A 13,689-nucleotide genomic window follows, 5' to 3' on the forward strand; every position below is an offset into this window, starting at 1 on the left:
TCCAACAAGCACGTGGACAGATGCTCACCATCACTAGTTGTTGGGAAAATGAAAATCAAAACCGCAACGAGAGGGGGGGAAATGGGCATTTATTGAAACCTTAAAATCTGTACCCCCATAATATGCCGAAATAAAAAAAAAAAAAACGCAACGAGATGCCACCTCACACCTGTTGGGATGGCTGCAATCAAATGACAGATATTAATAAGTGTTGGCAAGGATGTGGAGAAACTAAAACCCTCACGCACTGCGGGCGGTAACACAGAATGGTGTACCTGCTGTGGGCAACAGCCTGGCAGTTCCACAAAACACTAAACACAGAGCTACTGTACGACCCAGCTATTCTCCTCCCAGGTACACACCCAAAAGAAATGCAGACATTTGTCCACACAAACACTTGCACATGAGTGTTCAATACAGCATAATTTGCAACGGCCAAAAGGTGGAAACAACCCACTTGTCTATCAACCGACAACTGATAAACAAAACGTGGCACATCCATGCAATGGGATATTATCCAACCATAAACAGAAAGGCAGTCCTGATACACGCCTCAACATGGATGGACCTGAAAAACACGCTAAGTGAGAGAGTCCAGTCTCAAAAGACCACATATTGTGCAATGCCACTTACATGAAATGCCCAGAACAGGCAAATCCGCAGAGACACCAAAGAGCTTTGTGGTTTCCAGGGACCAGGGGAGGAGGGGAAGGAGGAGAGATGGCTTAATGGAGATGGAGTTTCTTTTTACAGTGATGAAAATGTTCTGGAATTGGTGGTGATGGTTGCACAACACTGGAAATATATTTTAAAAAACAACTGAATTTTATACTTTTAAAAAAGTGAATTTTACAATATGTAAAATTAATCATATTAATCAGATTTAAAAATTCAATTCACATGCAACTGTTATCCAACGTAAAGTGAAACCCACCTTAAACAGGTGCAAAGACCACCTCGGAACCCTCATCCAGGGGCACAGAGATGGGGAACAAGCCCATCCTGAATGAAGGGGAATCAGAGGGGATCACTTGTGAGTTTCACAAATAACGTTTATTGACCGCACTCACAACAGAATCTCACCCAATCCATACCAACTCCGCTACGGCTAAGAATCCCCTGATGGTAAATAATCTGGGTTGGATTTGGGTGTGAATTATATTATATGAGAAAATATGGACATCACAGACTCCTCCCGATTGGAGGTCTGTCGTTGATGATCTTGATTGTGGCTAACATTTTTGTTGATGCTCTCGACAGTAGCTGAAGATTCCAACTTCAAACCCAAAAAATCTGGCTGGGAAACAAAGAGAGAGGCAGTTACTAGGAAGTGGCCCCCAGGCTGAGCCCCCACTGCCCTTGGAGTGCCCTTGGCCGGCGGCCTCCACAGGGTGGGTCCGCACAGTGCTCAGGGCCTGCTCATTCTGGAAGGGGATGACACTCCTGCTGTGAACAGATGAAGGCCAAGGCGGGTCCACCCCTGATCCGGAGGGCTCCCTGGTGGGAATTCTGAGCTCACCCCTCTCCAGCCAGGCCAGCGGATGGCCAGCTGCAGCTCCTCCCGAGATAGCCTGGCACGTGGCCCGGGGGGGGGGGGTCTCACAAGGCACCCACACACCCCAGGCAGACAACACACATTCTCCCAAACGGCTGGCAGGTGCCTGCCCCTGTCCTACAAGCTCAGCTCAGAAGTAAACACACACCTGCTACAGAACTACAAAGTGGGGGGCTTCCCCAGCCTCCGTGGAACCCCCGCCGCCCATCACCCCTCACCCCCTACAAGGGTGGCACTGTGCCCAGGGCCTACCGCCCCCCCAGCTCGCCTGCGCACCGAATGGCCATGATGACCCTCAGGACGGCCTGGAGCAGTGCGAGGAGGCAGAGGCCCAGGGGCAGCAGGTAGGTGGGGCCGCTGGCTCCCGGCCCCGGAACAGGTGGCCTGTCCCCGTGAAGTGCCTGGAGCTGCTGCCACCTGAGCAGGAGGCGGCCATCGTCACAGCAGATGCGCCAGCGGTTGTGCCGGGAACTCGAGTCCAGGGGGGCCTCTGGGTGGAGAAAGGGCAGGTGTGAGGTCAGGGGAGCAGCCTCAGGGGTGGGGACACTGACCCCGCCCAGTGGATGAAGAAGGTCCTGCCGGCCTTGACTTCCTGGGTGGTAGCGGCCCCGGGCTGTGCTTCCCAACAACAGTCACCATCCCCTGGTGGCCATGCAGTGTGCAGGCAGGAGGAAGCTGGGACTTGCTCCAAAATCACCTTTTCTTTCTGGAGAGGGGAAGGGGGTGGGTGAAGACCAGGTGAAACCAGGTCAGACACTGGCGATGGGCACAGGGCGTTCTTTAAACCAATCTCCACCTCGACGAGTATTTGAAATTTTCCACGACGTAAATTCCTGCTGAGTGTGGGAGTCTCCACAAGGGATTCGGTGGAAGGTTATGCACGTTTTACAATATGACAGCTGCCTCCAAATTGACCCCCACGAAGGCCGTGACAAATTGCACCCCAGCCAATGGTGGGACTTTTATCAATTAAGAAAAAGGCACTTATGTGTACACCATGAAGAGGTGGGCGTGTTGGTGGGTGATTATTCATTCCCCAAGCACCGCCCCCCTTCCCCCGTGCTCTAGGAGTTCCACTCAGACCACGCTCCCTCCCTGGGAACCCAGGAACCCCAGAACCCACCTCCATTCACAGATTCACGCATTCACAGGCACAGTCAAGGCCGACCCCCTCGTTTCAGAGACAGAGAAAGTCACGGTGGGTGGAGATGTCGATGCCCCAGATAGGGTGTCAGGAGAGCGTGGGAGTGCAGATGTCCGTGTCACAAACGTAGGAACAGACACCAGGTCACAAACACACAGATACAAGAATATGCGGCACGCGTGTGAGCACATACTACACCCATAACGAATGTAGGACTGTATAGACACTAGGTCCCCAGTATACGAATTATGAATATAGCATGTTGTGAACAGGTGCATAAATGTTGTGTTTTGAACATACGATGTGTCATGAACACACCAATGCGTGAGCGTATGGTAGGATATACAGGAATACGGGCTATGCCATGAATACATGTGCATACACACAGCCCGACTATGTCATGAATTACAGAAGATTAGAGCTTAAATAAAATCCACTGCAGATGTCATCGAGCTGACTTAGAACGGGGTTCCATTGGAAGAGCCACCGCTGACAGACAGGCGGGGTGGCCTGGGGAGCTGTGGCTGCTCTGGAGTCACTAAGGAAAGATGGTGAGTGACCACTGGTGCCTGGTGAAAGCAGGGCGGGGGACCCACAGGCATGTCACCACTGTGGTCCTCTTTGTCCCTCAGGGGTCTGGGGACGGGAGGAGTCCCCCCACCCACCGTGACGGTCCGGGAGGAAATGAGATGAGCCTCACGGAGTTACCTTGGATACCTTTAGCACTCTGCTGCCTCCTCGCCACCTACGAGACAAGAACAGGGCATGTGTGTCAGCCCAGCAACCCACGAGAGGGGAGGGCCTGGTGACTTGGACTCGCACCCTCTGGGCAGGAGTGGTGGCCCACTCAGAACGCCAGCCGTGGTCCCTTGTTACGTGGTCCCTGTGCTACTCAGTGACGAAAGCCAGCAGCTGGAGGTGTGGGCGAGGGAATGAAGGAAGCCTCTGCCTCCCTCCCAGGGCCTGGGGACGCAGGGGAGAGAAGGGCCCGCTGGGCAGCAGCGCTTTCCTGGGACGGGTGCTGTGGGGGCGGCCAGATGGACCAGAGAGAGGACAGGAAATCATGATGGTCCTTCCCAACCTCCCTGTGCCAGGGCTGGGTCTACAACCCCAGGATGCAGGACAGACACAGGACAGAGATGGAGGAGGGCTGGGCCAGGTCAGGGAGCAGGGAGGGGTGGGGGAGAAGAGGAAGAGGGAGAAGAGGAGACCAGGAAGCCCTCCGCAGACAGCTGGGAGACCTGCACGGCCCTCCCTTGGGCCCACCACTTTCCATGCTCTGCAGCCTGCCATAGTGATTAGAGCACCCTCTCTGGGCAGTGGCAGAGGCCTCTCTTGGGGACCTCTGGGCACCCCATGCTCCCCTTCACCCTGTGGGCCCAGCCCTCCTCACCTGCTTCTGTGACCTCAGGACCCGGGGCACCCAGTAGGGCATGGCTGCCTGGTCCCTGGGCACTGGGAGGTGGCCCCCGAAGCGGTGGCACGGGCAGGGGCACATCTTGGTGGTTTGGGGGATATAAGACCGGAGCCTCTTTGGGATCTAACAGAGAGGAAGGGAAGAGCAGGTTGAGAAGGGGCTGGAGCCACACCCAACACCCGCTGGGCCCGGAGATCTCCTCCCGTGTCCCTCCGCGTCCAGACACACCCAGAGGTGGGGGACACAGGACCCCCGTGGCCTGCCTGCCCTCATCACCCACCGTCTGCCCCTGTGCTGTAGGACATCCACGTGGCACCCAGGCAGAACACGCGGGGTGGTGTCGAGAGATCTGGCCCTGTCCTGAGCCCAGCGCTCTACAGCAGTGGCCCTTGGGCAAAATAGTTAGTGTCCCAGGCCCCAGCACTCTCAGCCGGAAGAGGGCTCTGCTGGCATCTGACAAGTCGCCAGGTTCCTAGACACAGCCTGTGACCGCGCAGTCCCACCCCCAGGGATGCATCTTCCGGGGACACTTTTGCATTTGCAGCATCGTGTGCACAGGAATATTCACTGCGCCATCATAGTCTGTAGTGACCGGACAGCCTGCACGTCCATCAGAAAGGGACAATAGGTGATGGATGGCCAACAAGAGGGCAGCGGCCGCCTGCAGGAGGGGAGAGCAGAGCTGTCTGCACTGGGGGTGGCTCTGAGGCCAGAGCTCAGACTCCTCACTGAAACCCGAGCTGGGCCTCGCGGCAAGGTCAGACCCGCACTTTCCATTTTAATTTCATTTAACTACATTTAGGGATAGAATGTTTTTGCTTCTTTTCCTATTAGTCTGCATTTCCTTATGCATCAGTGAACCAGCTCCCCGGAGTTGGATCCACCTCAAATCCCACAGGTAGCACTAACGTTCACCTTCAGTGAGCACCGCTGGGGCTCCTCACCCGGGTGACACGTGGCCACCCAGGAATCAAAGGTGCCTCACCCCCCACCCTTTCAACCTTCTCTCCCCAAACCACATGCTTCCCTGAGCCAAGGCCACTCTAGCAAATCCCACTTCGCTGACACCCACCCTTAGAAACACAGGAAAACACGATGCTTCTGACACCGCGTGTGGGAGAGGTACCCACACACCAAGCAGTACTCAAATGTTCATAGCAGCTTGATCTGCAACCGATTAAAAGTAGAAACAATGCAAATGTCCTTCTGGATGAACACACTATGACCCATTCATAAAATGAGACATAAACTATCAATGCCACCGGGTAGATGAACCTCAAGATAATGGCCCCAAGTGCAAGAAGCTGGACAAAAACAGTAGGTATTACTGGTTCCATTTATATAAAACTCTAAGAAATGGGAACTAATCCATGGTGACAGAAAGCAGACTGGGGTTGGCCCGGGGATGTCAGGGTGTGGAAGGTTGCGGGGGGATCACTCGGGGGCCCCAGGAAGCCTCCGAGCGCTGTGTGTATGCCCGTTACCTCACCACAGTGGTGGTTTCACAGGGGAATACATGCATCAGGACTCAGCAATCCAAGCACTTTACATAAGTGTAATTTGTCACATGCCAATCATACCTCCAGAAATCTAGTTTTTTAAAAATGTTTTAAAAGAATCACAAGCTGTGTCCAGAAATTTTTAAATAGCATTCACGTGAGACTTATAATTCTGATCCCCTGATGTGTACCCTGCACCTAGGTGAAGACCCCCTGGTTCCAGTCACCTACCTGCTTTGGGGGTCTCAGGGACAGAGGCACCCAGTAAGGTAGCGCCGCCTCAGCCCTGGGCACCGGCAGGCGGCCCCCGAATCTGGTCTGGCACTCACAGCAGGTGGGCTCCCGGAGAACAGCGCAGGGGCCAGGGTACATCTGAGCAGGATCCAGAAAGGACAGAACTGAGCGTGACACTGCACTCATGGTGCAGCCGAGGAACCCTGGCATAGCAGGGCGATGCTCAGAGCAAGAATGTTGGGGGCAGGGACAGGTGCCCCAGCCCCTACGGCAGCTCAGAAAGAGGCAGGTGACGGTGGCTCACCCTGAGGCCCTCCAGACCTGGATCTGCAGACCAGAGCATTCTGGGATGCCCAGCCAGTGACTGCCATGTTACTGCAAACAAGTCTCACGGGCCCCGTCTGGAAATGGTGGAGTACAACCAGCTCTAGAGGCTTGCGGGGAGATGAGTGTTGCCTTTAGGGCCACCTGTGCCATTCATGGTCTGGAAGGGCTGAGTCTGAGGTCTGAGTGCTTCATGTCTGCAAGGGCTTTCACATCGATCCCACAGGACCCTCGCAAGACTCACAGGCAGGAAGGAGAGGGGCTGTCATCACTTCTAGGGGCAGATGGAGATACTGATCCCCAAACCAGGTACGTTAGGTGGCCTGCTGGTTCTCCCAGGGCTCCTAAACCCAATGAGGTATCATGGAACCAAGAGGGTGGAGGGGAAAGTGGGTGGCAGCGGGTGCCCCTACATAGGGGTTTGAGGACTCAGTGACGGCCCTGAGATCACAGACTTTCTTGTGCTGTGCATCCTCTCATGAGAGGCAGCTTTTGGACCCACATTTTCCATTCTCCTTGCCCCACAGGGTGTGTTAAGGTTGTGGCACAGTGACCGAGAGTTTGCTTTCCTTACCGAATGATCTGTGAGGCACACTTCTTTCCTGAAGGTTTGAAATGTGCTCTGCCTGGGAAAAAAAAAAAAAAAGAGGAAGACTTAGAAAACTCCAGGGTTTGCATAAACTGGGGGGGCAGGGAGCTAGGGCAGGGGCCTGGGCCAACCTTCTTGGAACAGACTCTTATCAATAAACCCCTGGGGTGCGGGAAGGTCATCCTTCTGAGCCCAAGAAGGGTCCTGGGGAGACATCAGAAGCAGGTGTGTGCTTGCTAACGTCTGGGAGTTCCTGGATGCCAGCTCTGTGGAATCCTGCATTCCCAAGCCAACTTGCTGCAAGTATATTCCAGCTAAACTTGTGCTTAGACCACCAGGAAAGATGGGAGTGTTCCAACCTGGTGAGAACTTTCCAAGACCTTGAGCTGCCAATCACACCACCTATGACGTTTTGTCAGACACCCCCAGCTTACTGAAATACTGAAGGAAAATACTGTCAAAACTGTACATTCATGAAACTCCTTCCAGTATAAAAACCCAGGTGCTTTGTCTCTGGGGTGGCAGCATTTGGGGGTACACAGCTCTGGGTTACTCTTCCCCATCCTTCACCCCAACACATTGCTTGAATGTTGGCCACGTGGAGAGTCTCCAGTGGGTACAAATCAAACACAAAGCAAAGCCCTGTTTCCCTGACGGTGGCGTGTCAAAGTGCTTTGTAACCTGGAAACTACAAGAGTGATATAAGTGTTTTTGCATTTCATTATCATAATCATTTTTATTGCTATTGTATTAGAGTAATAGAGTCAAGCATCTACTCTCCCAGCTGATGCTTGAAAACAGAGGCTGAGGGGTGTTGCCCTGCATGGCATACCAGCCCCCTTCCAGTGCCTCAGAGGAATGTGCCTCTGGAGGCTCAGCCCTGTTCATAGGTCACGACTTTTAACGGTTAAAAAACGCAGCCAAGCAATCCGAGCAGAGCCCGGGAGCATCCTGTAACAGCATTGCTGTTTTCTTGGGGGGCCATAACCCATCTCAGTCCATGTGGCTCAGGTGGCTGAACTCACCATTCCCCGGCCTGGAAAGTGAGGCCAAGCTGGTCTCTGAGATTGGCTCAGTATGGTGGCATAACACAAGTTGGCCCAACGAGACTTGATTCTGGGACTCTGTGCTGGACATATTGGGGAAAGAAACTCTCCTTTTTTCGGTTGGGGTTGATAATTTGATAACATGTAAACCTCAGGAAGTCTTGGTGATCATCCTGTCTCCACGAGGGAATCCAGCACAAAGTAAAAGAAGCCCAGAGACGAGGAGGAGCCGTCCAGGACCACTGTCCTTGTGCACCTGGATACGCCCATGCCTGTAGGCTTATTCCTCAAAGTTTCAGTTCTATGAAAACAATCAGTTGCCTCTTTGTGCTTAGGCCGATGAAGACAGGTTCTGGACGGTTCTGACCGCGAGTCCCGCCTGCGTGGAGGTAAGGCGAGCCAGGCGGGATGCTCACAGGTGTGGTCCGGGCACAGGCGGGCAGGGTTCAGGGGTGCACTTGCCTGCATAATGCGCTCTGACTGTGCGTGCATGACTACCGGACCGGACCGAACCCCACCACAGGCAGAAGTGCCCTGGGCCGCTCAAACAGCATCGCGATGACGACGGCGACCACAACGCCAACAAAAACGGACAGTGGCTCACATGGGACCTTCACACCATTGTCTGCAGCCTCGCTGCCCGAGCCAGCCCGTCCGCCCCCTCTCCCTCCGCCCCGACCCGGACCCGGAGCCGGTCCGGGTCGCGAGCCCTCGTGGATGCCACCCAACAGCTTCACTCGCGCGCGCCCGTGACCCGCCCCGCCGATTGGCCCACATCCAGCCAATCAGACGCAGCCTTCTAGCGACGTGAACTTAGCTGGTTGCTGATTGGTCATTCGCCGGGGTAACTAGGGTCAGAGGGTGGGAGCGCGGCCGCGCCCCCTCTACCCGCCTGGCCCTAGGGTGCCGCCCACCGTGTCCAGCGGACGCTCCGGGGAACCACCGGGCGCCCCAGACTGGGGCTCCGTCCCCTGCGACGAGAGAACGAGGTGGGGCCGGGCGCCGAGCCTGCGAGGGCGACCCTCCCCGCGGTGCGAGGACAAGCTGCACTGAAGGGCCCCTGGGCTCCTCTGAAATCTCAGGTAGCCGCGGCGTCCCGACCCGGCCGCCCTGGCGTGGGCTCGAGCTGTGACCCTCAGAGGAATGTGCCTCTTGAGCAGCCTGGGCGTCAGGGCCGCGCGTTCAAACAGCCGCCATCCGGAGGGCCCTGGGCCCCCTAGGCCACCGCACTCCGCCCCCGAGCACGAGTGTGCCCTCTTCCTCTCTCGTTAAGTCCCTCAAGTCATCTCGAACTCTAATTGGTCCCACTTTTCAGTATTTTCATGGAGACTCTAGTACTCTTAGTATTTGTATTTGCCCAAATTCCATCAGAAAAAAACTCTAGTCCTGACGGGCGATAGATACCTCAGACGTGCTGTGGTCCAGCCACGGAGCAACAGGATGCTCCCGGGCTCTGCTCAGATTGCTCGGCTGCGTTTTTTAACCGTTAAAGTCGTGACCTATGAACAGGGCTGAGCCTCCAGCCAGTTCATACATGCATGCTCTCCTGGCCAGCACCCCTGCTAATTGGGTAGTGCCCAATTGGCTCTTAAATATTTCGAATGTAACCGTGTGTGTGTGTGTGTGTGTGTGTGTGTGTGTGTGTGTAAATAATGTTGTCACTCGCCTTTTTCTAGCTGATGACAAAATTATCCAAGAATCTCACCATTAGCTTAGCATTTTTACTTATGACTAACTCATTTCTGCCCACTTTGGAGCACTCTTGGCTTCTCTGCTGCCTCCATTTTCTTCCTGAGCCCACTGAAACGTCACTCTAGCCCAACAAGTTACAGAAGATAGGCTCATGGCCCTGGAAGCGCTGACCATCACCTCTGGGACACTGTCTTGTTTTGTGTCAAGAATAGCTCATCACCACTACCCAAGAATGGCTCAAATGAAAAGGACTGGCAGTGCCAAGTTTGTCAACGATGTGGCAGCTGGAACCCTCATTCATTGCTCATGAAATTGATACACCATAGCAAACTGGCAGCATTTATAAAACTTAAAACACGTGAATACTCTATGACCAACTAGTTCTTTGCCTCACTTAAGAGAAATGAGAGCTTATGTCCACCAGAAGATATGAACAAAAAGATCCACAGCCACAAACTGGAAATGACCTAAATGTCCATCCATAGGAGAAAATATTTTAGAAAGTATGACATATTCACACAGAGGAATGCTACAACAATGGAAAAAAACACACAACTGCAACCCACAGCGTGGGTGAAGCCTAGAGACAAAGCATCCAGACCCCAAATGTACATAATCATCACACCTGTGTGATGTTCAGGAAAGCAAATCCGTGACAACACAGGGTGGTGATTCAAAGGAAACTCTGCCCGAGCAGCCCCTGAGTGTTCAGAGTAAAAAGTTACCAGAGACAGATACAGACAGGTTGCTTAGCTTTTCTCAGTTTTGTTTGCAAATAATCACAGAACCAGTCCCAAGGAAGTATGAGAAGACAGAGCGTGACAAGTGTTTCAAAGAGCCAGGCACAGACTGAGTGTTCATTACACACCGGCTTATTCTGTGAGCGTGGCTGAGTGGCACTTTCTCCTCTCTGTATGTCCCCTTTCCCTTCCTGCGCCAGGCAGGAGATCAGCTTACTGCTGATCAGGAGAGGGAGGTGGGGCCAGAGAAGCTCCAGGTTGCCAAGTGTTTTTCTTCCAGGCTTTTCTTCCCAAAGCCCCAGGTAGGAAGGAGGTGCAGCTCTGTGAGTCCCAGAGTCAGGGGGACCAAAGCCAAACCTACAGAAGCTGCTTGATCCTGGAGAGAGACAGTTGCAGGTGCCTCCCAGAACATGCCTCCCAGGCAGCCTGTGACCAGGCAGAAGCAGGGCTGCTGGGCACAGTGGTGACAGTTTATTCACCAACCAAGGGTCCCTGGCTGACAGCATGAGTGGGGCTTATGTTTACTCTGCCCTCAGCTTACCAAATCACACCCCCCCCCGGCACCCATGGCCACATGCTGCCAGCTGCCAGCACCTGTCACTCTGTTCAATGGCTCCTTCCAGCGAGACAGTAGCCTGACCCATGTCTGGGGCCAGCCCTCAACAACGATGGGGAAGGTGGATCAATATTCCAGCTTCTTCGCTCTGCAGCCAGAACGACTTTGGGCACATCTACACCAGCTTCCAGCTACCCCATGGGACTGCATTTGCTATGAGACCCAGGTGCAGGCCCTGCCTTCCCTATCCCACCTCCCCACTGCCCTGCCTGTGTCTTCCCACCCAATTAACTACTTGCAGAAAAGACAGCCCCTTCCCACCGTCCCTCAGACCGCATACCCGCTGCATGAAGGGGCTCTTTCTGATGGTCATGAAGCCTCCTGCCCCCTGCATTTGTGCCACAGACCAGCAACAGCCAGAGCTGGTTCACCCAGAGATGAGAGCAATGACCCTTGGAGACCTTGTGGGCAGAGGTGGACTCTGCCGGTCACTGCCACGGATGCAGCAGCATGAGGCTGAGCAAATGGTAACAAAATCCTTAGGGGAAAAAAGCCCTGGGCAGACGCAGGGAAAGGAGCAGAAAGGAGAGCTCCCGCAGCCTTCACTGCCAGCAAGACCCTGGGGTGGACAGGGAGCAGGGAAGAGACGCGTCCTCCAGGACGGACACTGTCCTCAGTGCTGGCTTTGGACAGCATGCAGGGAAGGGGCTGGGGACATGTCCGCCAGACTGCGCAGCTTCCCCTAGGAGGCCTGACAGGGGAGAATGCTGTTTCCACGCGTGTGCACATTTCTCTGTCTATGCTTTGAAAACATCACTACAGGCGTACACAGCACTACTTAAACCAGAAAAGAACCAAAAATTCGTCATTTTGTTTTGAGGTTGGCTTGTCGTTCTAGGATAACTTGCCTAATATGACCCACGACAGGCATAGAAAAGGCATCCTACAAATCCAAACACTGGGGATAAAGTAAAAATGTGGTTTTAAAAATAATATATAAAAATAAACTATAATTTTGAAAATCTCACTCTGTCATTGGGGGCACTTTTTGGGTCTCTCTGAAGCTGAGCAGCCCCTTCCCAGACTGGGGTCCCAGCTGTCGCTGTGCTGGCTTGTGTTCTGTGTTGAGTGCGCCTTTTGATACAGGACTCCTATTTTTTAAACCAGACTGTGGCTCCCTGTGGTGTGTGACCAGTCCCCACGCTGGGCGTCATTCTGAGCAGCTCTGCTGGCTTGAGACCTTACCTTTCCTGGAGGAACCTCTGGCTCCATCGTCGCCTCCTATTCTGCCCGCCTCTGCCACTGTGACAATTTGCAGTTCTGTCTTCCGAGGGGCCGTGGAACATCAGGGTCTGGGTCTTCGCTCACTCCGTCCTCCTGCAGTCCGCCGAGGGACACAGCGTCATCGTCCTCCTCCCCTCACCAGAGCTGAGTGAAAGGGCGCGGCCGTGACAACCAGGCTCTAAGAGTTTGCTGCCTTCCAAACGCCTGTCACCATCTCACCGCCCACCCCATACACGTGGCACCGAAGACCCCCTAGGGCTCTCTCTGAAATCACCAGAACATTCTCTAGAAGAGGGTGGTCCTGCCCGCTGTGTCCCCCACGCCATGGCGCCCCGTGGAAGCTCGCCCTCTGATAGAACTGTGGAACGCTGGGAACAGAGGAGAGAGCAGCTCCACGGTGACAGGGGCTGTCCAGCCTCTGCCCCCTTCTGGTCCTGCAGGGAAGTGAGGAGACAGGAGCCCGAGGAAGAGACAGAAATTAGGTCTAATTCCTCCGTGGGCCCTGGGGCCACAGCTGTGTTCAGTAGCAGCTTCCTGAGCGATTACCTTCAGAAGGGCTGGCCGTTGTCTGCCACAGGGCTCAGGGCAAATACCCTTCTCTCTGCTGCCTGGTGCCCAGGTGGGGACAGCAGCTCTGAGCCAGTGGCTCCATGAGGTGGGCTCCAGGGCAGAGTCGCTTGCAAATACAGCCTGAGTAGGAGCGTCCAGCAGGGGTGGAATCAGATCTGACACCCAGCTCTGCTCATGTTCGCCCCACCCAACGGTTCCCAGTTCACCCAGGGGTTGTCACCTCCCAGGGCTCCCAGGTCTCCCACCTCCACCTTCCTCCCCTGCAAGCCATACTCAGCATGCCAGCTGCAGATATCTGAGCATGCCCAGAAGCCTCCAGGGGCTGAGAGTGAACCAGGGTCCTCACGGTGGGCCACAGGGCACCGTGAGGTCTGTGCCTAGTTAATGTAGGCACAGGCGCACACCCACACAAATGCGTGTGCATACCCATGCACGTGTGCCTGCACGCTCAACCTGCACAGACGCACCCTGTCCAGGTTCCTCTGCGTTCTAGCCCAAGTGTCTAAGGGCGGCCTCACTGCCTCTGGGTCTCCACTCATCGTCCCCTTCTCAAGGAGACCTTGACTGAGCTCCCTGTTTAAGGTCCACATAACACATATCCCCAGAGCAGACTTAAGAGTTTGCAGGTGATGTGGCAATGCTGGTGCTGATGGTGATGGTGATGATGATGGTGGTGATGGTGGAGGTGGTGGTGGCGATGGTGATGGTGCTGATGATGGTCATGATGGTGGTGGTGATAGGGATTGTGGTGATGGGGATGATGATGCTGGTGATAGCTACTATAGCAAAAGTTTCTCAGGTGCCAGGGACTAGTCTGCGTGCTTCCTATATTTTGACTCATTCCCTCCCCACCGTAACCTATGCGATAGGTACTGTTATTGTCAACCTCTTTACAGATGAGGAAGCTGAGACTTTCGTGTCTTGGGCAAGTGAAACTCACTGATGGGCTCTTTTCTTAGTGCCCAGATGCTCCTTAGGACACTTGGGAGGCAAGAAGTATTTACTGGGCCCTTGAGAATTGCAGGAAAAGCTCCCTGTG

The 13,689-nt window shown here is 54.4% G+C and overlaps 1 protein-coding gene across 5 annotated transcripts; it reads right to left on the bottom strand.

The window, feature by feature from the left end:
• Positions 1–1,031: 1,031 nt before the first annotated feature.
• Positions 1,032–12,987, bottom strand: C20H16orf95 (chromosome 20 C16orf95 homolog). Of its 5 annotated transcripts, none has more exons than XM_012735721.3 (8): positions 12,355–12,973; positions 12,042–12,224; positions 6,748–6,799; positions 5,847–5,987; positions 4,093–4,239; positions 3,408–3,444; positions 1,832–2,045; positions 1,032–1,293 (listed from the first exon to the last, which is right to left on the bottom strand). In XM_012735721.3, the coding sequence occupies exons 2-8, from the start codon at positions 12,140–12,142 to the stop codon at positions 1,233–1,235; spliced, it is 753 nt and encodes a 250-aa protein (XP_012591175.1). In that variant the 5' UTR covers positions 12,143–12,224; positions 12,355–12,973; the 3' UTR covers positions 1,032–1,232. The 5 variants fall into 5 exon arrangements, with proteins under 5 accessions (XP_012591175.1, XP_012591176.1, XP_012591177.1 ...); XM_012735722.3 differs by having other exon boundaries at positions 1,032–1,297; positions 12,355–12,968; XM_012735723.3 differs by lacking the exon at positions 5,847–5,987 and having other exon boundaries at positions 12,355–12,987.
• Positions 12,988–13,689: the final 702 nt, after the last annotated feature.

Source organism: Microcebus murinus, chromosome 20, assembly GCF_040939455.1.
Source record: "Microcebus murinus isolate Inina chromosome 20, M.murinus_Inina_mat1.0, whole genome shotgun sequence".
Lineage (NCBI taxonomy): Eukaryota > Metazoa > Chordata > Mammalia > Primates > Cheirogaleidae > Microcebus > Microcebus murinus.

What these genes read in the sequence shown, in the direction of transcription:
- C20H16orf95 (XM_012735721.3), bottom strand. Translation starts at nt 12,142, where the DNA reads ATGTTCCACGGCCCCTCGGAAGACAGAACTGCAAATTGTCACAGTGGC. An exon ending in CAGAGGTTCCTCCAGGAAAG is followed by an intron (nt 6,800 to 12,041) that starts GTAAGGTCTCAA and finishes TTTTTTTCCCAG; the next exon opens with GCAGAGCACATTTCAAACCT. An exon ending in GAGTGCTAAAGGTATCCAAG is followed by an intron (nt 2,046 to 3,407) that starts GTAACTCCGTGA and finishes TTCTCCACCCAG; the next exon opens with AGGCCCCCCTGGACTCGAGT.